Source organism: Vulpes vulpes, chromosome 1 (assembly GCF_048418805.1).
Source record: "Vulpes vulpes isolate BD-2025 chromosome 1, VulVul3, whole genome shotgun sequence".
NCBI classification, from domain to species: domain Eukaryota; kingdom Metazoa; phylum Chordata; class Mammalia; order Carnivora; family Canidae; genus Vulpes; species Vulpes vulpes.
Genome location: NC_132780.1, coordinates 177,125,690 through 177,148,065, shown reverse-complemented (window position 1 = coordinate 177,148,065; position 22,376 = coordinate 177,125,690). Strand labels below are relative to the sequence as shown.

General features: G+C 44.5%; 1 protein-coding gene across 1 annotated transcript in view; it reads left to right on the top strand.

The window, feature by feature from the left end:
• The first annotated feature begins 823 nt into the window (after positions 1-823).
• The window catches only part of GABRR1 (gamma-aminobutyric acid type A receptor subunit rho1), a 37,915-nt gene continuing 16,362 nt past the window's right edge, over positions 824-22,376 (top strand). Inside the window, exons 1-4 of the mRNA XM_025983845.2 lie at positions 824-1,028; positions 17,469-17,575; positions 19,018-19,085; positions 20,111-20,334. Of these exons, the coding sequence (XP_025839630.1) occupies positions 907-1,028; positions 17,469-17,575; positions 19,018-19,085; positions 20,111-20,334 (521 nt within the window). The 5' untranslated portion in view covers positions 824-906. The remainder of the gene's footprint in view (positions 1,029-17,468; positions 17,576-19,017; positions 19,086-20,110; positions 20,335-22,376) is intronic.

Here is a 22,376-nt window from a genome sequence, read left to right as displayed (position 1 = left end):
GGGATGGTAAGGTCTCTATTAGGCAGATTATTAACTAGTGCTAATTAGGTGACTTCTGATTGACTGGTTTAAGATTCCATTTCTAGGAGGGTTGAAACTAAGTCTTGGTTTGGTGACATGGAACTTAGCATAAGTGACTCCATTTTGGACCCATTGCTCTTAACATTAGATAATACAGGCTTAATGGCTATTGCTAATTTATTATTGGTATTTTTTAAACATGAAAAGTCTGATGAAGTTCATAATACAAATAATAAAGCTAATAAGAAAATTTGGTTCTTTCTGTGCAAAACAAAGACAAAAAAACCCCTCTCCTTCCAGCCCTCCCAACCTCAATCATATAGACAACCTGCCCAGGTAGGAACCCATGAGGTTTTGTGGCTTCAGCATAGGAGGGATTGGGGGCGGGGAGTTGTACAAATCCAGCCTTCAGCTAAAGCAAATAATAATGGCTGGAAGCTTAAAATAGATCCCGGGAGGAGCTCATTAACTTAGCATAGAAAGCAGTTCAGTATCTCTGGCATTTCTCATTTTGGAAATTGCTTTGGTCCGTTTTCCTTCTATTCATTTGAACCAGAAAATACAGATCTTTTACTAACATATTCACCACATCTAATGATGAACTAATCTAGACTGGATGAAATAATTGTTCAACAGGAACACAGGACTTCAACCTCAGTTCAGAAAATCCCTGACATCTGACGTAGGAGGATTTATAGGTTTAGTGGAAATTGCTTTCTCCTGCTCTCCAGATTACATACTGTGGGTTGATTTTTTTTTTTTTTTTTTTTGCATGAGTAAACATCCTTGGAATAATGAACAGACCAATAATGTCTTAAGAGAGAAAAAAGAACATCCTTTTCATTTTTGCTGTTTCTTGAGAGAACCATTTGGATTTGGAAACCCATGTTGGCTGTCCAGAATATGAAAGTTGGCGTCTTCCTTTTGTGGTGGGGATGGGTTTTGACCACTGAAGGCAGACAACACTGGCAAGGAGGAGAAGCACACGAGATGTCTAAGAAAGGCAGGTGAGTGGACTCCTGGGGATAGAGCCTATGGTATTGTTCTGGAGTCATTTCCAGCATATCATGTTTTATGTGGATGCCCTTCCCCACCTTTTCCTTTTGTTCCCCTCCTCCCTCTCTTTTAGGAAGTTAGAATTATGCTGTTGTTTTTTAATGATGCCAGATCAGATATACTTTTATTACTGCATATTCCTAAATCTCTTATGAATCATCCTAGGGGAAAGATAGACTCTGGAAAAAAGAATACATGCACCTTGTTTCAAAAAATTAAGGGCAAAAAAAAAAAATTAAGGGCAATTATTTGATGTCTGCATTCTACGTTGGAATAAATCTGCGAATTCTCAAATAACTAAAGGGGTCTCTAATTAGTGAGAATGATCTTGTTAGTTCTAACTATTTCTGCTAGATTTTAACATCTTTTAAAAGAAAACCAGGCAGCTTTCTTCAAGCTGTATGGCTAGACAGATCATTAGATTGTCCCCTACTAATAAGTGGGGGAGGGAGGTGCAGGGATAGACCTGCCTGCAAACCTGCTGCTCACTCATCGTCAACGGTACGTGCTGCCCTCCCGGGACTAGCATCTGAGGCAGCAGCTTAGGCAGAGGCCCCTTTGGCACCTGTATCCACTCAAGCAGCTCTGATGGCAGCACTGGTCTTTAAGTGCACATCTGCTTGCCCAACATTCATCAATAAAATAGCACAGTGGGAGGAAACCTGATCCATCTCTTTCTTTACTGATGAGGAAATAGAGGCAGTAAGGGCATTCTTGCCTCTCAGTTCTTTGTCAGTCTTAGGTCCAAATTAAACTTCAAGTCTCTTTATCTCTGGATATAAATATGAATAGAGGTCAGAAATATCAATTAGTGTGAAAGGAAACCCAGCTTTCTGCAGATCAGGGCTAGTGAGAGGGCTGGGTGGGTGGCTGACTCTTCAGTGTCCCCCTCCTGGGGTTGAGAGCCCTCCACACATGGGCTCACAAGCAGCCAGCTACGGCTCACAGCACTTGTTCCAGGTGCTTTAACGACATCACAAAACCAGGAGCTGAAATACCCGGGGATCATGGGAAGTCCTGGGCACTGAGACTGCTGTGTACAAGCCACATGCCCTGGTTCTGTCAGAGTCAGAAGTTGCTTGGGCAAACAGTGGTATCCGTGGAGCGGTACAGCCGTAGAGATTATCTGGACCAAATGTGCTCATGAGGATTAAAAGCAACCACAACTACAAACCCTATTGGTTGTCATCAGAAACTTCTCAGCCTCTCTCCTAAGCCAGAGTTGCAGTGGCAACCTATTGGTGAATACCAGGGATGAAGAGAAGTCCTAGAGAGTGAAATAGATTTTCTTTAAAAAATATTATTTGGGGGGGCAGCCCTGGTGGCTCAGCAGTTTAAGTGTCACCTTCAGCCCAGGATCCCAGGATCCTGGAGACCCAGGATCGAGTCCCACGTCAGGCTCCCTGCGTAGAGCCTGCTTCTCCCTCTGCCTGTGTCTCTGCCTCTCTCTCTCTCTCTCTGTGTCTCTCATGAATAAGTAAATAAAAATCTTTTAAAAATTAAAAAATATATTATTTGGGCCGCTGGGTGGTGAGGTCAGTTTAAGCACCTGATTCGGTTTTGGCTCAGGTTGTGATCTCAGGGTCATGGGAGCAACCCAGCAGGATGGAGCCCCATGTGGGAGCCTCTGTGCTCAGAGAGGAGTCTGCTTCAAGATTCTCTCTCTCTCCTGCTGCCTCTCCCCTTGGTTCTCTTTCTCTCTCAAATAAATTAATAAACAACCTTTAAAAAAATTTAAACATTATTTAAAAGAACTTTCATTTTTTATTATGAAAGTCATATTACTTAACGTTTTCTCTTTTTTTAAGATTTTTATTTATTTATTCATGATAGACATAGAGAGAGAGAGAGAGGCAGAGACACAGGCAGAGGGAGAAGCAGGCTTTATGCAGGAAGCCTGACGCGGGACTCCATCCCGGGACTCCAGGATCACACCCTGGGTGGAAGGCAGGCGCTAAACCGCTGAGCCACCCAGGGATCTCCTACTTAACATTTTCAAAAATGGGAAAGATGTTTTAAAAACACAAAAATCATTCATAATCCCCAAACCCAGAAATTTATGAGTGTTAACATTGCTAGCATTTTTGTGTATTTTCTTTCAGCCTTTTTTCTTTTTTTTTTTAAGATTTTTTTTTTTAATTTATTCATGAAAGACACAGAGAGAAGCAGAGACACAGGCAGAGGGAAAAGCAGGCTCCCTGTGGGAGCCCGATGTGGGATTTGATCCCAGGACCCCGGGATCACGACCTGAGCCAAAGGCAGACGCCCAACCCACTGAGCCACTCAGGTGCCCCCAGCCTTTAATTTCTAAGCACATACTGACTATTAACTAGTCTGAGATTATTCTATATATATAGTTACATTTGTAACCTTAAGGTGTTCAATGATTTTGTCTGCATGTTTAATTATATACAGTCTACATAATTATCATTTGAATGACTACATTATAATGTATAAAAATGCATGATTTATCACCATTTAAGCAGTTTCCTCTGTATTGTGGACTTTTAGTTGCTTCCTTTGTTATTATAAATATTATGCACGATTATCTTTGTACATTAGGATTGTCTACAGACAGGATTTTCTTTTTTAAAATAAGCTCTATGCCCAACGCGGGGCTTGAACCCACAACCCTGAGGTCAAGAGTCCTATGCTCTACTCACTGAGCCAGCTAGGCAATCCTACATATATGATTTTTAAATTTGGATAGACTCCTGGAAATGTACTGGGTCAAATGGCACAAGAACTTTAAAGCTACAAATATATTTGGCCAAATTGCTTTCCAGAACGGTGGACCCAACTTCTATATCCACCAGCCAGGTGGTTTTATTTTTATATAGCCTACATTCTTAAAGGGCTTACTTAATTTCATCCAGATTCTCAACTCTTAAATTGCTGGTTATTTGTATCCAGGTTTCTTTTCAATTTATACTAATGAAATGGGAAGCAAGGTGTGAGGGCAAGGCAAGTGAGATGCCCGCGGTGCAAGGTAGACACTTAAGGAGGCACTTGCATGGTCTGAGAATGGATGCCTCCTTAGGTTTTGTTCCTCACTTCCTCACTCTAGTCTCCACTCTGGCAAATAACTCAAGTGCTGTTTCCCGAGATCTCCATAGGAGGCACATCCAGGTGGGATCTTCCTCATAAATCATGCTTGGTAAATATGAGAATGCCACGGCACTGGGTAATGTTTCTAGAATGGGTCAATAGTTATTGTCTCTTCCTCCTCCCTGAAAGAATGGAGGCATAACCTACCTACACCACAGGCCATGGGACAAATGCCAGCTCTTGCTCTGGGCAGGCAAACTGATCTATCAGAAGCCGCAAGAATTGTTCTCATACTTGCTTTGGCATGCTAAAAAATTCAAGTTTATTCTGAAAGTAAAGTGGGTCTGAATAGCTTCAGCTGGTTTCCATTTTGGAGAGCTCACACTGGTGTCAGTATGGTAGAAGGATGGAAAGGGTGCTAGAGAGGAGACAGAGAAAGTAATCCAGAGCCTATGCCTTAACCCAGGTGAGAGGTAGTGAAAGCCTGAAATAGGATATTAGTGGAAAGAACAGTGCGGAGGTGGGGGTGGAGGAATGGATCTGAGAGCTTTAAAGAGCTAGAATCATCAGAATTAGACTGGGTGGAAGACTAGCAGGTATTTGAATTGTGTGACCTGGTAGAGGGTGGTGCCAGGGAAAGGAGAGCAGGATGAGGAGCAGATTTGGGGCAAGAGGTGTTCATTATGAACACGTGGACCTGGATTTGCTTTCACAGATGCTAAGAGATAGCTGTCTAGTTGGAGGCCTATAGGTCTGCAGCTCATGAGGGAAATCGGGCTTGGAGATGTAGACTTTTTTTTTTTTTAAGATTTTATTTATTTATTCATGAGAGACACACAGAGAGGCAGAGACATAGGCAGAGGGGAGCCTGTTGTGGGACTCAATCCCAGGACCCCAGGATCACGACCTGAGCCAAAGGCAGACACTCAACCACTGAGCCACCCAGGCATCCTTGGAGATGTAGATCTTATAGGAGTACTCATAGGTGGTGGTGGATGAGGTGACCCAAAAACAGCATGTCACATGAAATAAGAATAGGATCAAGGAAGAATCTTACGGAAAAGCAACATTTAAGGAGAGGAAAGAGGAAGAAGCCTTGGTGAAGGATGCTGGAAAATGAGGGACCAGAGAAATAGCTGTATGACTGGAATTGAGAGGTGTCATAGATGCCAAGAGAGCCATTTATTTAACAGTTGTCAAATGCTCCTTATAGGGCCAGCACCACACCCAGCTTCATCAATGACTAAATCAAATACAGCTTTTGCCCTCCAGAGGCTTACAGACTACGGAGGCATTCCAGCGAAGTGTCAAGGATTTCCAGAAGGAGGAAGAGAACAATAGGGTCAGATCACACAAAGATACAGCCGCTAAGATCCACTGAGGACCTCAGAGAAGAGTGGCAGTGTGTTGAAGAGTGGGATGGGTATAGGTAACTTAGACGAGAAATTCAGCTGTGAATGGAAAGGCTGCAACTGATGAGGGTGAGACAGAGCCAGCTGGGTAAGAGCTCTCAGGCCAGAGGAGATGCAGCAGGTTCACATGCTGAAGAGGGAAGGCGGGAGAAAGGCAATGATGATGATGATGATGATGATATATGAGATACTCACTGTCAAATCCCTGTCCTGACAAAGCACAAGCCAATGAATTATGGACTGGGTCTCTGACTGTCCTAAATATCTTGGAATTTGATTTTCTCCTGAGTAAGTAGCGTTCTCTCTTCATCTTGTCCTTTCATTCTCCAGATAGTTTGCTTAAACCTTTGATTCTCCTCTTTGTGCTGCTGGGTCTTGTCCAGTTTTGACTAATGGTTTCCTGAGACCTATACTTAGGTTTCTTCCCATGCTGATGACATCATTTCCTTTCCTTTTTGTCCTGCTCACTTCTTTTGCTGCTCCAATGCTTACCAGAGATGTCACCTTCTGCGGAGCCTTCATTGGCCTTCCTCCACCCCGCCTCTCAGTCTCAACTGGGCAACTTACTTCAAGGCTTCCACAGCCCCCGTCCAGCCCATCTCAGAGGACTAATCTCTCAACATTAGCACTCACTCCTCATCTGCCTCAGCTTCTAGACTATCAGCCTCCTGAGGGCTGTATTAGTCTACTGGGGCTGCCACAATAAATTACCACAGACTGAGTGGCCTAAACAATAGACAGTGATTCTCTCACAGTTCTGGAAGCTAGAAGCCCATGATCAATGTGTCAGGAAATTTGGTTTCTGGTGAAAGGCTCTCTTCCTGGCTTGTAGACAGCCCCCTTCTTGCTATGTCCTCAAATGGCCTTTTCTCTGTGGAAGATGCATCTCTAGTGTCTTCCTCTTCTTGTAAGGACACCAATCCTATTGGATCTGAGCTCCATTCTTCTGATCTCATTTAATCTTAATTACCTGCCTAAAGACCTATCTCCAAATACAGTCACACTGGGAGTTAAGGCTTTAACATATGGATTTGGGGGTGGGGGCACAGTCCAGTCCATAACAAGGGCTCAACTTGTACCTTTATCCTTGTCACCCCAAGTTCGAGTACGATATCTGGTACATAATAGATACTCAAGGGATGTTAAGCATAAATAAATGAGTGCATCCTAATTCTTGCTCTTTCTGTACTTCATTCATCCAACAAATTTATGTATTCACTACATTATGCTCCAGGCACTGTGCCCAAGGCTTGGGAAGCAATGGTGATCCCTTGAGATGCTGACAATTCAGTAGAGGTTACAGACATTAATAAAATAATTTTTACAGAATGTCAGAATTTCAAGGACCTTATAAATCCCTTCATTTAAAGATGAGAAGGGCCCCAAAATATAAAATACTTATGCCAAGGTAATGCTACATCCCCTCAGAATTCATACCGCTTATTTCTCTATGTCCAGGGCCCTCCTCTCACCATCATAATGTGAAAACAGGACATTATATTGATAAATGTAAGATTCAGGTTGAACCATATGAAAATGTTTTTCTAGGTCAAAACCATTGAATGTCAGCCATTTTATGTAGTTCAAATATTTTCTTGCTTAATTCTTTAGCAATCTTATAAAGTTAGTATCATTTCCCCATTTTATATAAAACTGAGGCATAGAAAGATCAAATAACCTGTCCAAGGTTCATGACTAGTTTGTGGCTACCCTGGGATTCACACTGAAGCCTGACTGATGTCAAATCTGAGCCCCTTCCTATACTATAATCTGCCTCATTGAAAAAATTTCACCTCAAACAAGTGATTGTGACTTGTGATTACTGTGATATCAAGTCTTGTTATAGGCTTTTACTATCCTCTTTTCTGGGCCTGATCTTATTCCATTTCCAGGTGCAAGGGCAGGAGGTGGGGGTAGGTAGAGAAGTTCACTCAATAAATTCACTTACCAAATATGTTGTGAGCTGTCTCCTTGACAAACAAACTCTTTGTTTTCTGGCTTTTTTTTTTCTGGTTTTGTTTTTTAAAAATAGCTGGTTATTTAATTAGTGGGGTGGGAATTCCACTCAAAAGATATTTACAGAGATTCTAAAGTGTTCCAAGGCACATAGGTACATAGTGAATAGAATATGATCAGTAAACAAAGGTTGCTCGTAAAGCAGGTAGCATTGGAATTAGAGAGATTTGTACAAGTTAGAAAGTAGTTAAAGAACTATAATAAATGGGAAAAGTACAGCCTCAGAATTCTGATAAAGAGAATAGGTGGGGGGAAAAATCAGAGCTTTAAATTAAAAGAAAGTAATCCAGTGTCTTCAGGTGGGAAGGCATAGGGAATTTATGTTGGGACGTATGTACAAGAGAAAAAAGATGATCTAGGTTGAGATTTTAGCTGAGTAGCAGGGGGACAGACATGACCTTTTGTCCCCTCCAAGGGCAACAGCATCCCAGGGCTTTGTGCTAAGGACCTGCCTCACATTGATGGGAACAGGATTCAGGCACGGTGGCAAGAAGAAAGTTTGATCAAATGACCCTGAGTTAGGACATGGAGATAGGATCAGAAGCCACATTGAAGCTGGGCTGGTCCCACCCACACCAGACATGAGCCCTGCTGGCTTTTGATTCCAGGCAGTTCAGGTCCCCCACAGGTGTGCATACCTCAGGTGTCAAGGAGTGTTCCCACACTGTATTAGTCAGGGTTCTCCAGAGAAACAGTAGGGGGCATGTAATATGTATCTATCTATCTGTATATCCAGCATTACATAGATATATTGCGTGACACAGATGTAGTATAATATGTATGTATGTATGGAGAGAGAAGAAGGAGGAGGATTTATTTATTTGAAAGAATTGGCTTATGTGGTTGTGGGGGCTACCAAGTCTGGAAATTCAGCAGAAGTTGATGCTGCAGCTCAAGTCTGAAGGCAGTCTGGTGGCAGGATTCCCTTTCTCAGAGGATCTCAGCCCTTTCTCCTAAGGCTTTCAAATGATTGGATGAGATCCACCCACATCACGAAGAGCAATCTGCTTTGCTTAAAGTCTATTGATGTAAATGTTAATCACATCTTTAAAAATATCTCACTGCAACATCTAGGCTGGTGTTTAACCAAGAACTTGGTGCCATGGCCTAGCAAAGTTGACACATAAAATTACCCATCATATATTCTTAGAGGTTATGGTTTGAAAAGCAGCTTATTGGTTACTTACCCCAAAATCCACCCAGTAAGAAATCAAAAGAAATAAACTAGTTTCATTCAAAGGAAAACACAGAATACTTATTCATTATGTGCAAAAATCCACAGCCTCTATAGCAATTCAAGAAATATAAGTAACATTATGGTACCATGCTTATTAGATAAATAAAAATTAAATGCACACATGCACACACACACACACACACACACACACACACACACCCTGTACTGCTGTGTCTGTGAGGAAACCAAAACTGTATTTGTAGGGATCTGCTGTGCCCTGACCCTTCCTATATTGCCATCCACCCAAAGGGCTAGAGCTATAAAGTACCTCTAGTACCTTAGGGACAATATGCCTTCTGGAATAGGCTTGAAAGGTCTCCAAGCTCCCCCATGGCCCAATCCCTTATGTCACAGCAGAGTAAACAGAAACGGACAGAAAGCAGAAATGTGTTGTGTTCTCTCATCAGCCAGAAAAGCTGGGTCTTGAGAGTGTGCTGGCTTCCTCACTGGCAGGTGTCCTTCCTGCTGCACCATATCATTGCCTCAAAGAGCAGCATGTACACAGTCTCATAGCAGCCTTCCTCGGGGTGGGCACACTGGAGGGTAGCCCCATGTTCGGGTAAGCAGAGAAGCAAACTCAGCGGGTCTGGCCCATGTCTCCTCTCTGGCCTCCCTTCTATTGCCACACTGGCCTCTTGCTGCTTCTGGGGCACACCGAGCAGGCACACCGAGCATCCCCACCTCATGGCCTCTGTCCTTGTGAGGACTCTGCTGGGAGCACTTTTCTCCCATTGGCAGGTTGCTCCCTCATCTTCTTCAGGTCTCTGCTTGATTGTCACTTCCAGAGAAGTGTTCCCTGGCCACCCCTATAAGACAGCCAGCTAAGTACCCACTCCCAAACCCTTACTCTACTTTCCATCATAGCCCTAAATTTATGTTCCCATGAGGTAAGATGGAGCCCTGGATGTGTGTCTATGAGGATTTCCTTTGAAGTTTTGGCCTGGGCAGCAACAGTTATAGGCAACCCCAAGAATCCATCAACAAAGCTCCTAAGCTAGATGGGACAGTGATAAGAAGACTGGCTCCAAACAGTAAGAAGCCAGACCTGGAGCTGCCACATACTCCATGACTTGGGATAAATCACTTGACATCCTCAAGTCTGTTTCTTCTGTAGAGTAGAGTCGGTTATGTCTGTCACCTCAGGGTTATTGTAAGGACTGTGCAAGCTGAAGTAGGGAAGGTGCTTTGACTACTGTAAAGCTCAGTAAACCCTGAACGATCCTGGGCCTCACCTATGTCATCTTGTGATGGGCACCGATAAGAAACTCTCCTGCAGACCCTCATTCCACCAGGCACCCCTTAGGGCTCCTCACTGCTTGGAGGATGGTTACCCTATGCACACCACCCGGTGACGCTCCCCGGATCTGCCAATTGGAGGCCTCACCTAGGGAAAGGAGATCCGTTTAGGATGTCTTGCTCTGTCTGAGCTCTCATTGGTGTAATGCCATCGATATGATGGGACACAGTAAGTTCCTAAGTTGTCTTTGTAATCAAAGTTCTAGCCCACGGCCAGGCATCATCCTGGAGCTTACTTCAGCAGCTTTCATGCTACCCTTTTTCCTTCTTTGTCAATCTCAAGAAAGCATTTTCTCACCCTCAGTTCTCTGGCCTCTCTCTTATTTTCCAGATTTTTCTCTGCTGCAGAATCCTTGCATTTCCTGAGTGGTAATTCATCCTGGTCTGTAGACTTGAGTTCTATTTAAACAAAAATTAGAGCAGTGGTTCTCAACATTGGCCGAGGAGGTTTGAAAGCTATTGATGGCTGGGTCTCACCCCTGTTGTGGGTGTGGCCTGGAAGTTCCTTGGGTGACCCCAAGTGCAGTTGAGCTGAGAAACCCCTAGTTAAGTAATCCTATGCCTGCATTTTTGCTATGCTGGGCAGCAACTCATTCATTTTACTGCTCCCTCCCTAATGCAGAGGCCAGTCTCTTTGAAGGAGATTGGATTCTGTTAGCAGAGTCTCAGCCTTACCTTAATCGTTTGCTAACATTGCTGCATCTCCTCCCAGCAGCATATTTCCCTCTGCACACTCTACTGGCTCAAAATACAACTTTAAGGAAAGTTGGTTGTCTTTAGCACCTTTCTTAAGTATCACCTCATTTAAGCCTTGGCCTCCTTGGCACATTTCTCATAGGACCATTTGACTCTTTGGAATATACCTTTGGATTTGTGCTTCTCTTTCCATATTTTGTACATGTTTGTGTGAAATCTGAGTTCTGCTCACTGCTGGGGCTACAGAGGTATAGGAGATAGAGTCCCTCCCCAGTAGAGCTCATAGTGAAGTATGTGAAGTGGTCAGAACCCCCCCACACACACATGAGGTGGTGCATATTTTAATGAAGGCATGTGAAGAGGAGACTTGGTGGGAAGGGGGGAAACCTGACAATTCTTCCAGGAGGAGGTAATATTTGATCTGAGAGTGCAAGGTGTTGTCTGGGCAAAAAGTATGAAGAATGGTGGCAAAGACCTTCCAGACAGATAGGACAGCAGGAACCAAAGCATAGGGGTATAATGGGCAACCACAAAAAATGATGGACAGAGTTGGGGGCTGAGGCTGGGAAGGAGCCTATATGTATACGTGACTATGACAAATGCCATGAAAACAAGATGGTTTTCATTAACTAGTTGAAAAAATTCCTTCCTTATCAAAATTAAGTTCTCTATCTTCTCGGAGATGACATGATCAGCCAAGTGAAGGATAATGTATCAGGTCCTCTGTTATTAGCTAAATGAAGGAGCCTTCCAGCAGACCCCTGGCTCATCACAGATTCCCATCCCTGCTCTATCTAACCTCTGGGAGAGTTCTGAGATGTGCTTTGGGAAAACATCATCTACATACCAGCTAACCAGGAACTATAACGAGAAAACATCAAGATATACCATAGGTCAGAAGTTTTCATTCTCTCCAAGAGGATAGGATAGACATAGGTGTTCAAAAAATGTATATCCTCTGTTCAGTCCAAAAAGCTTTCTCAAATGTCATCCTATATCATCATAACTTGGGACGTGCGTATATTTTCTTCATAACTTCCCAGGGGTTCATTCAATAAATAGGTGGGCATCTTGTGTGAGGGGAGAGAGAAGTTTGGCCCTTCTACATATAACCCAAATTCCAGGCAATGGGAGCCCATCTTTCAACGAGACACCATGGCTAACCTTGCTTGCAACCGTTGGAGCCAGACTCTCTGGATGTGACTTCTGAATCCATCATGTTTACAAGTTATTCAGACCCTCTGTGTCTTAGTTTCCTCATGTATAAAATGGGGATAATGATAAAACCTACTTCATAGGATTGTTATGAGGACTAAGCCAAGTTAATACATGTAATACGAGTTAACTTAGTACCTGGCAAATAGTAAGGACTCAAGCAGTGCTAGTTATTCCTATCATTTGGTGTGGGTCATACTTCATTTCAAGATTAACAATCCGGGCTGCCTGGGTGGCTCAGTAGGTAGAGCACACGAACCTTGATCTGGGGGTTGTGAGCTTGAGCCCCACATTGGGTGTAGAGCCTACTAAAAAAAATTAATAATCATACTCCTGGCTGGTAAAAAGATGCCAATGCCATGCAAAATATTTCGTGATATATTGTATTGAGTTTAAAAGCAAGTTATACTGTCTCCTCTTTCTCTCTCTCAGAGGATAAGGGTGTATGCAGATGGCAAAGATTATTCCTGAGTGGTTTTTATTTTCTCCTTTATGTTTATTTTTTTAAAAGATTTTATTTATTTATTCATGAGAGACAGAGAGAGAAAGAGGCAGAGACATAGGCAGAGGGAGAAGCAGGCTCCATGTGGGGAGCCTGATTTGGGACCTGATCCCGGGACTCCAGGATCATGCCCTGAGCCAAAGGCAGATGCTCAACCTCTGAGCCACCCAGGCATCCCTCTCCTTTACGTTTAAATTTATTTTACAAACTTTTTTTTTTAAGATTTTATTTATTTATTCATGAAAGACACACAGAGAGAGAGGCAGAGGCATAGGCAGAGGGAGAAGCAGGCTCCATGCAGGGAGCCCAACGTGGAACTCGATCCCAGGTCTCCAGGATCAGGCCCTGGGCTGCAGGCGGCGCCAAACTGCTGCGCCACTGGGGCTGCCCATATTTTACAAACTTTTAACATGGGTACATAAGCAATAAAGATTTTTAATAAATCTTTTTATTTATTTATTTATTTATTTTTTAATAAATCTTTTTAAAATTAACTAATTTATCTTAGAGATTTTTTAAAAAAGATTTTGAGAGAGAGACTAAGCATGCACCAGCAGGGGGCAGGGAGCAGAGGGAGAGAGAGAAGCAGACTCCCAGCTGAGCGGGAAGCCCAATACAAGGCTTGATCCTGGGACTTGGAGGTCATGACCTAAGCAGACACTCAACTGACTGAACCAACCAGGCACCCCAGCAATAAAAAAGTTCTTTAAAAATATTAACAGCATTAATGAAAAAGACTTCAAGGATCCTATTTATCAGTCTTTTCTAGGCTAGAATCTAAGCTTCGTGATGGGAGAGACAGTGGTATCTCAGAGCCCATCTCTGTTTTCAGGCTGGCCCAAAGCCAAAGAAAGAACTGAGTCAAGCTCAATTCCCATCTCAAGCCCTTCTCTTCTTTCAATTCCTCCTGCTTCCCTTTTCAGACACCCCTCTAGGGGGCTGATTCTTTTTTTTTTTTTTTAAAGATTTTTATTTATCTATTTGAGAGAGAGAGAGAGAGAGTGGATGAAAGAGAGAGAGATAACGAGCAGGAGTGAGGGGCAGAGGGAGAAGCAGACCCTTGACTGGGCGGGGAGCCCGACACGGGGTTTGATCCCTGGATTCCAGGATCATGACCTGAGCCAAAGGCAGACACCTCACCGGCTGAGCCACCCAGGCTCTCCTAGGGGGCTGATTCCTTCCTTCATTCCACTAACATGTCGAGAAGCCACAGGGGCCCAGCACTGTACAAGGTGCTAAAGATAAAGAAGACTCTGCCTCAGTGGCCTGTGACCTCATCCTGCTCTTGCTGACCAGCAGTTGTGATGGCTTGTAGCCCCAAAGACAGCCCTCCCTGCAATCTTAGCTCTTGCCTACTGCTGGGACCCACTCCGGGGACCCACATCTGTCAAGCTCCTGCCTCTGCTCCCCTTTGCTGCAGATAATTGATAGAATCCTTATGCATCAGTCCTGATGTTTGTGCATCAGGCGAGTCCCGATGAAAACAGCATTGCACTCAAAAGGGCTTAACCAATAATTGAATAAAGGGACCACTCACAGAGCTGTGGGCAAGGTTCAAGGCACCAACCAGGCATGCTGATGTCCTTGAGGACAAGCAACAGCAGGAAGCTATGGCTACCCACAGTCCTGGAGAGCACATGGTATTATTGGAGCTTATTGAAGATACTGTGATTATCTGTGATCACAGAGCAACACAGACATTGCTAGTCCCTGGCACTGAGGCAGGAAGAGAATGAGGAATAAATGCCCTGCTCTGTCAGGCACCTGCCAGTGCCCATTTGGCTGAAACCACACGCCAGGGGGCAAGGATACCCAAGTGATACAGTCCACCTGGCAAAGTGTTACTCTCTGTAGTAACGGTTTTATGGTAGGTTCAAGTTAAGGATGGGGTCAATCTCAGGTCAGGGTAAACTCTACTGGGGCAGATATTTTAAGTCAGACCTCCTCAGACTAGTCTTTCCGAATAATTCATTCTCCAAATCCTTGCTCCTGTGGGTACTGGGAAAATGCTCATCAAAAGGCTAAATTAATGCATTGATGTTTCATAGTTATTTTTTTTCTTTCACATTTTATTCTGGAATATTCCAATATTCTATTGGAAGTAGATCTAAAGGATGAGGAGCGCTTTGTTGATTTGAGACCTGTCTCTAGCACACCTTTGTTTTTAATTCTCATCATAGAGACAACGACCAAAAGTACACAAAGATGCCAACAAGTAAGACAGGCATGGCCATAAATGCATGCACACCATTCTAAAGATGTCTCTTCCCCATGCCTCAACTGTGGTGATTTTCAGCAACAACCCCTTCCGTTGGCCATGGAGCAGAAGGCAGAAAGTGGGGGACCAGAGGATGGGAGAACTGGAAGGGAAAAGATGGTGGGCGCCCAGCTCCAGCTGGGTGAGAGAGGATGAAGGAAGTGATGGGGTCCAGTTTTCCTCCTCTCCAAGTCCCCAGCTTCTTCCTCTCTTACATTCATAAGCAGTGTAGGCTGGTTCTGTTTCACTAGTTTAAATTCTTTCCCTGAACTGCTTCCCTTGCTACAAGCATAGTAATTTCCTTACTTGGGATGGAAACTTCCTTGTCAGCTCAGTAATGACAGTGGCTCTTTCCATTTGTGTACCCTTTAGAGTCTGAAGAGTACTTCCACACGTTATCTCATCTACTCTTTGCGCCCCTTGTCAGGTCACAGGGCTTTACCTTTTATTGGTTGAGGAAATCTCAGGAAACAAATTGCCTAAAAGCACAGAGCAGTCAGCATCAGACATTTCTGTCTCTCAGCCACATTTCCTTCCAAAATGATGAAAGGTTTCTTCAAGAGAGAAGATGGCAAAGAACTTAAAGGTGGAGTAAGGTTGTTATAAAAGAGGCAAGTGTGTATATCGAGGATAAAATGAACCAGGGCGGTGGCTCTCAAGGCGCTGTCTCCACACTGGTGGCATCAGTGGCATCTGGGAACTTCTTAGAGATGCAAATTCTTGAGCCTCAGCCCAGACCTACTGAATCAGAAACATCAGAGGAAAGGGGAGGCTCAGGAACCTAGGTTTGAATAAGCCCTCTAGGACATACTGATGCATGCCAAAGTATGGGAACCACTGAATCCAGGGGAAAGGAGGTGTGTGTGGTGGGACCATAAGGAGAACACATGCCTGGTGTTAGCATAAGAAGGAGTGGGGCGGGGGGCGGGGCACTTGCGTGGCTCAGTGGTTGAGCATCTGCCTTTGGCTCAGGTCATGATCCTGGGGTCCTAGGATTGAGTCCTGCATCAGGCTCTCCATGGGGAGCCTACTTCTCCCTCTGCTTCTCCCTCTATGTCTTTACCTCTCTCTGTGTGTCTCTCATGAATAAATAAATAAATAAATAAATAAATAAATAAATAGATAAATAAATAAATAAATAAATAAATAAAATCTTTAGAAAAAAAAGAAGGAGCTGGGAAGGGAGTCAATTATTTCCGTGGATTCTAAAGATGGTGCTGATGGGTGAATGAAGGCCATTCAAGGCCACTGCAGCATTGTTTGTAATAGCAGAAGACTAGAAAAAACCCAGCTGTCCACCAATAGAGGATGGTTACACAAATTGTGGCGCATCCATGTACTGGAACACTACACAGCGTAAAGCAGAATAAGAGACTTGGAATATTTAGATATGGAAAAAAATAATCCAAAGTATATTTAAATAAAAAAAAGAAAAAGTAGGAGAGTTTATATAATATGTTAACTTTGGGTTTTAAAAAGGGGAGAACTAAGAACATATACTTATACTTACTTGTACCTACAAGAAACTCTGGGCAGAAACAAGAAATCTGTGGATGGGGGAATAGGGTAGATGGAAGCAGAGATAGGATCTCAACTGTTCACTGCATTTCCCTTCCTAAAATTGTCCAACTCTGTAAATATATTATCTGTTTAGAAAAAGTAAAAATAAATAAAAAGAGCAGTGGGTGCAATTCAGCAGCTGAAGAACAAGAAGCTGCCTCCTGTGGAACAAGGATGGTAGGTATTTCCAAGGAAAAGTGTATCCTTTTTCTACAGAATGAGCCAACATGAGCCAACAGAGGTCAAGGGTACCAAGCTCTGTCCACACCCACTGTCTCCTCCCTCCAGCTCAAACCCTTCCAGAATGGGCGAAGCGCTTTGGGGGGAGTTTAGACTCTTAATAAGATTTTAAAAATACCAGTCGCCAGGCCCCATTCCCAGAGCACCCAAATCCAAATCTCTGAGGTGGGGCCTGGGCATTTGTTTTGTTTGTGTTTGTTTGAGAGAGCGAAAGAGAGAGAGAGAGAGAGAGCGAACCAGCAAGGATAGGAGGGGCAGAAGGAGAGGGAGAGAGAATCTCACGCAAGCTCTGCACTGAACTCAGAGTCTGTCTCTGGGCTCAGTTTCACAACCCTGAGATCATGACCTGAGCTGAAATCAAGAGTCGGATGTATAACTGACTGAGCCACCAAGGGAGCCCTAGGCACTGGTATTTTTAAAGCTCCTCAATTATGATTCTGAACCACTGTCTTGGACCTTCTGGGTCAAGTCATTTATCCAGAAAGCTGGAGAGAGAGAGGAAGAGAAGATATCCAGTAGCTAAAAAGAAGAAATAAGGGCAGCCTGGGTGGCTTAGCGGTTTAAGCGCCTGCTTTCTGCCCAGGGTGTGATCCTGGAGTCCTAGGATTGAGTCCCACATCAGGCTCCCTGCATGGAGCCTGCTCCTCCCTCTGCCTGTGTCTCTGCCTCTCTCTCTCTCTGTGTCTATCATGAATAAATAAATAAAATCATTAAAAAATAAAAAAAAAAGAAAGAAACATGTAGGGTCCACTTAACCGTGGATTCTTAAATAAATAAATAAATAAATAAATAAAAATAAAAAGAAGAAATAACACATCTTTTGAACCTGTCAAGATCAAATCTGAATGCAATTTTTTTTTAAATCTGTCTTGATGGGAATATGTGATGAACCTGTTTCTCCCCCCTTGGCAGCCCAATTCTGAAGCGAAGCCCTGATATCACCAAATCGCCATTGACCAAGTCAGAGCAGCTTCTGAGGATAGACGACCATGATTTCAGCATGAGGCCTGGCTTTGGAGGTATGAGACATGCCCTTGTGGTGGCCTTCTTCTGTCTTCAGGTCTGTCCACTTGTCCATGGATAGAAATCAAACCAAGGGGCCAACTCACTTTGCTCTCCCCCAGTGGAGGTCTGCCTCCGTTGGGCTTGGGGATCAAGACGGAGCCCACAGCATCGCCCCTGCTCAGCCCCGCCAAGGGCTCTGCTGAGCACATTCCCAGGTTAGGCTAGGCTAACTGAGCTGTCTTTAGGCCACTGCTCCTGACAAGGAAGGCTGGGGATCAGTGAGGCCAGCAGGTGGCTGTGGGAAGGGCCAGGGAAAGACCAGGTGGCTGCAGCCCAAAGCTGCCTCCTGCAAATGCTCTGAAATAACAACCTTGGACTAAATTCATGCTCATCTGGGAGCTGGCAGACGGAACTGTGGGTGTGTATCCGAGGACAGAGTGTGGTCTGCTGGGTTTAATTAAATGAAAATAGCTTGAGAAAAAAAATGATGTAGTGCAGAGGGCTGTCACAGCCTCTGAGGCTTAGCCTGTAGCTGGCAGATTTCAGCCGTCTCAGTGTCAAATAGGGTTTTCATCCATACAGGTTTCTTCCTGGAAGAAAATGTTTATTTTAGAAATAGTTCTCATGTTTTTATTTCTGCCAGCCACCTTCACCCAAAGAATAAACAGATTCTAGAAGGGAGTCTCTATTCCATCCATAACCTGCTGCTCTTGGTCCAAATCTACCTCAATCCATGATAATCCAAGTGTGTTCCATGGCTGCCCCACATGCCTGGAGGCAGGGAGGGAAAGGGGCAGTAATCTACTCCCTTTATAATCTTTTCCTTCTCTTGATGAATATTAAGTTTTCATTGCCTAGAAATGAAAAAAAAAATTCTAATGTTTCAAGGCCACCCTGATGCATCCCTTGGAAGCTATTCCATCATGTGGCAAAGATGCAGATCTGTGGGTTTGGTCGATGACCTGAATGTGACTTTGGTTCTGGGTGTCTATTTACCAAGCAGTGCCTTTCTCATAGCCAGACAGAGACAATGGCTTCCATGACAAAATCAGGAGACGAATATAAAAAATAAAGTGGGGGACTTCGTGCTAGGGAGTAACTCCTTAGATAAGGCCCAGCTTTGAGCTAGGTCTTCATTGTACCTTTAGATGAGCATGTGTAACCAAAGAAGAAAGCTTTATTGGAATCCCATCATTTCAGAATCACCTGAATGATTCAGGTGAAAACAAAACACTTCTTTTTTTTAAACTTTTGTTGGAGTATTCCAGGGAGCCACCCATGATTCAACCCTTTGATTCCTGGTTTCGTTTCAGCTTGACATGTGGGGATACCAAACCTTCAAATCTGGCAGGAAGCTGAGGAACGGGTTCCAGGGGGAATGCTCCTCATGCCTGTCCTTTCCACAGTAAAAATTCAAATAAAAAGAATCCATATTATTTCCATGCCCTGTTTGCAGGTCCGGCCATTCCTGTTGGTGTGGATGTGCAGGTGGAGAGCTTGGACAGCATCTCGGAGGTCGACATGGTAAGTGCTTCCATTTTGGGGACTGCGGACAGGTGGATTCACACACACGGGGGCCTCTGCTGGGCTGGGAAGTGCACACACCCGAACTCGCTGGGTCTCACAACTCCCTGGGCAATGGGAATGCCCACATTCATGTAGGTGGCCCCGGAAGGTTAAGACACTTGCCCGAAGCCACCCAATTGGTGTGAGGCAGAGCCAATGACAAAGTTGATCTCCCTCCACACTAAACTCTTGCTACTGGGATGTGTTCTCTGAGCAAAGGCTCTCAAACATGAACAGTGGGGTCCAAGGAGGCAGCTGTCAAATAGCCAGATGTTCTTCAGCTGTAGATCCTATATTTGGCTGTGGAAATGCAGAAAAACTGCTGAAAAGTGTCCCTTTTCCCCCTTTTTAGTGGGTTTAGATGTGAAAATAGAATGTTCTACAACTCCTTGACTTACAGGACTTTTAAAGCCTTATGTTAGCTTGGGTTCTCCAAAAAACAGACTTGAGAGAAGCATTCTAGCACAAGTGGTTTATTTGGGAGGTGATTCCCTGTGACTCAGCAAGACAGCGGGGGTGGGGGACAGGGATAGGGAAAACAGGGATAGGGAAGAAGCAAAACAGCCTGTGCCCTCAAACCAGTTACTACTGTGAATCTCAGTCCCACTGGGGGAATTCTGAGAGTCAACAAAGAATACACCTCAGGGTTATCCCAGCTGAGGGGCCAAGGAGCTGGGGTGTGTATCGAGCCCTTCCACCCCCTCCACTCCCCAAACATGGTAAGGGTCACCAGTGCTGGCAGTACCACCTTGTCAGTGTGGAAGCAGATGCCAGGGCATGGGGTGGGGTTCTGCTGGAGGCCTCTGGCTGAGTCCCTCCCCTGAAGCCCTCCAACTGCTGCTGCCAACCCCAGGGACTAGACGCAGGCACTCGACTCTGCTGTTTCATTCCCAGCCAGGTGATGGCTCCATGGGATGTACAACGTCCCGTTGACACCCAGTAGGTTCAGTGTGTGGGGTTCCCCTCTCTGCCCCCCCCCCCAGGACTTCACGATGACCCTCTACCTGAGGCACTACTGGAAGGACGAGAGGCTGTCCTTCCCAAGCACCAACAACCTCAGCATGACCTTTGACGGCCGGCTGGTCAAGAAGATCTGGGTCCCTGACATGTTTTTCGTGCACTCCAAGCGCTCCTTCATCCACGACACCACCACAGACAACGTCATGCTGCGGGTGCAGCCCGACGGCAAAGTGCTCTACAGCCTCCGGTAAGGCCAGGCAGCCCGTGACCTTTTGGCTTTCCAATGGCCAGCTTCTAACTTCTCGGGAGATGCCACCTTTTCAACTGTCAAGGGACACCAATTTCACACATGAGAAAAAAATTGTAAGGAAGTTTTAGTCTCAGAAACACATTGGCAGAAATTTCTCAAGCTGATACTTATGATTTATGCCTTATCCAGCATGTTATATTTTCATTTAAAAAATGAAAATTGTAAGGAAGTTTTAGTCTCAGAAACACACTGGTGGAAATTTCTCAAGCTGATACTTATGATTTATGCCTTATCCTGCATGTTATATTTTCATTTAAAAAACTTTAATGAGGGGCAGCCCAGGTGGCTCAGGGGTTTAGCGCCGCCTTCAGCCCAGGGCCTGATCCTGGAGACCCAGGATCGAGTCCCATGTTGGGCCCCCTGCATGGAGCCTGCTTTTCCCTCTGCCTGTCTCTCTTTCTCTCTCTCTGTCTCTCATGAATAAATAAATAAAATCTTAAAAAAAAAAAACTTTAATGAAAGTTTTATTGGTTTAGACTCTAGTGGGAATCAACGAAATAGAGTTGATGAAATTCTTCTGAAGGACTTGCCTCCTTAGATGTCTCAATTCCTATTTTTTTTTCAGGTATAGTTTAGAACTTGGGCTAAGAGGAATTCTTTTACTTTACTTGGCCAGCCAGGCGTGTTTGCTATCCTTTCTCACCATGGTATCCTACTTGAGAAACTATGGAAATCCCGGGTCGCTTTATGACTTTTTTATTTTTATTTTTAAGATTTTATTTATTTATGAGAGAAACAGAGAGAGAGAGAGAGAGAGAGGCAGAGGGAGAAGCAGGCTCCATGCAGGGAGCCCGACGTGGGACTCGATCCCAGGACTCTAGGATCACATCACGCCCTGGGCTGAAGGCAGGCGCTAAACCACTGAGCCACCCAGGGATCCCACGCTTTATGACTTTTAAATAGCATTCTGAGCATCACTTTTAAAATATAAAGAATATAATCTTTTTTTCTTATGTGCTCAGATGCCTTAGAAATGTTCAGGTGCTCATTAATCACTGACCTGGAGGAGCTTTCCTTAAACACAGGAGCCACAGCAGGGCTTTCCCTGCTTGACCAGCTTTAGAAACTCCAGGTGGGGCAGCCAGGTGGCTCAGCGGTTTAGTGCTGCCTTCGGCCCAGGGCCTGACCCTGGAGACCTGGGATCAAGTCCCATGTGAGGCTCCCTGCATGAAGCCTGCCTCTCTCTCTCTCTCTCTCTCTCTCTCTCTCTCCCTCCCCGTGTGTCTCTCATGGATAAATAAACAAAACCTTTAAAAAGAGAAAGACAGACAGACAGACAGAAAGAAAGAAAGAAACTGAAGGTGGCCAAAGCTCCACCAGGGAGGATGTGTGGAGTTGAGCTGCAGGCCTTCCAAGAAGGGGCTGTGCCTGCTGTGATTTACTCCTCCTGTGCCACACTGAAGGTGCATTTTAGTTTTACAGACTTCGTTTTGGAAAAGACGAATCCCTACCCCAGTGTCTAAGGAAGGGGATACCTAGACGGTGGCACAGTGTGTATCTTTTGAGTCAAAGATGGCAATGTTGGGATGCCTGGGTGGCTCAGCGGTTGAGCATCTGCCTTAGGCTCAGGGCGTGGTCCTGGAGTCCCGGGATCCAGTCCCACATCGGGCTTCCTGCATGGAGCCTGCTTCTCCCTCTGCCTATATCTCTGCCTCTCTCTCTCTCTCTCTCTCTCTCTCTCTCTCTCTCTGTATCTCTCATGAATAAATAAATAAATCTTTAAAAAAAAAAAAAACAGATGGCAATATTGAAGCTGAATTTTCCCCCCTACCCTCCAAGGTATTTATGATGATTCCTCATTAGTCATCTTGGCTTGGGACCTAAGCAATTAGTTACTAGACTCAGAGTGGAGTTATGGGGTTTTCCTCTCCATGAATTGAAATGCCTCCCCCCATGGAAGTACTCAGGAGGGTCAAGGATGTGCAATCCCTGCCCCCAGCCATGTTAGATTGGTTCTCCCTGGAGTCCTCACATCCGAG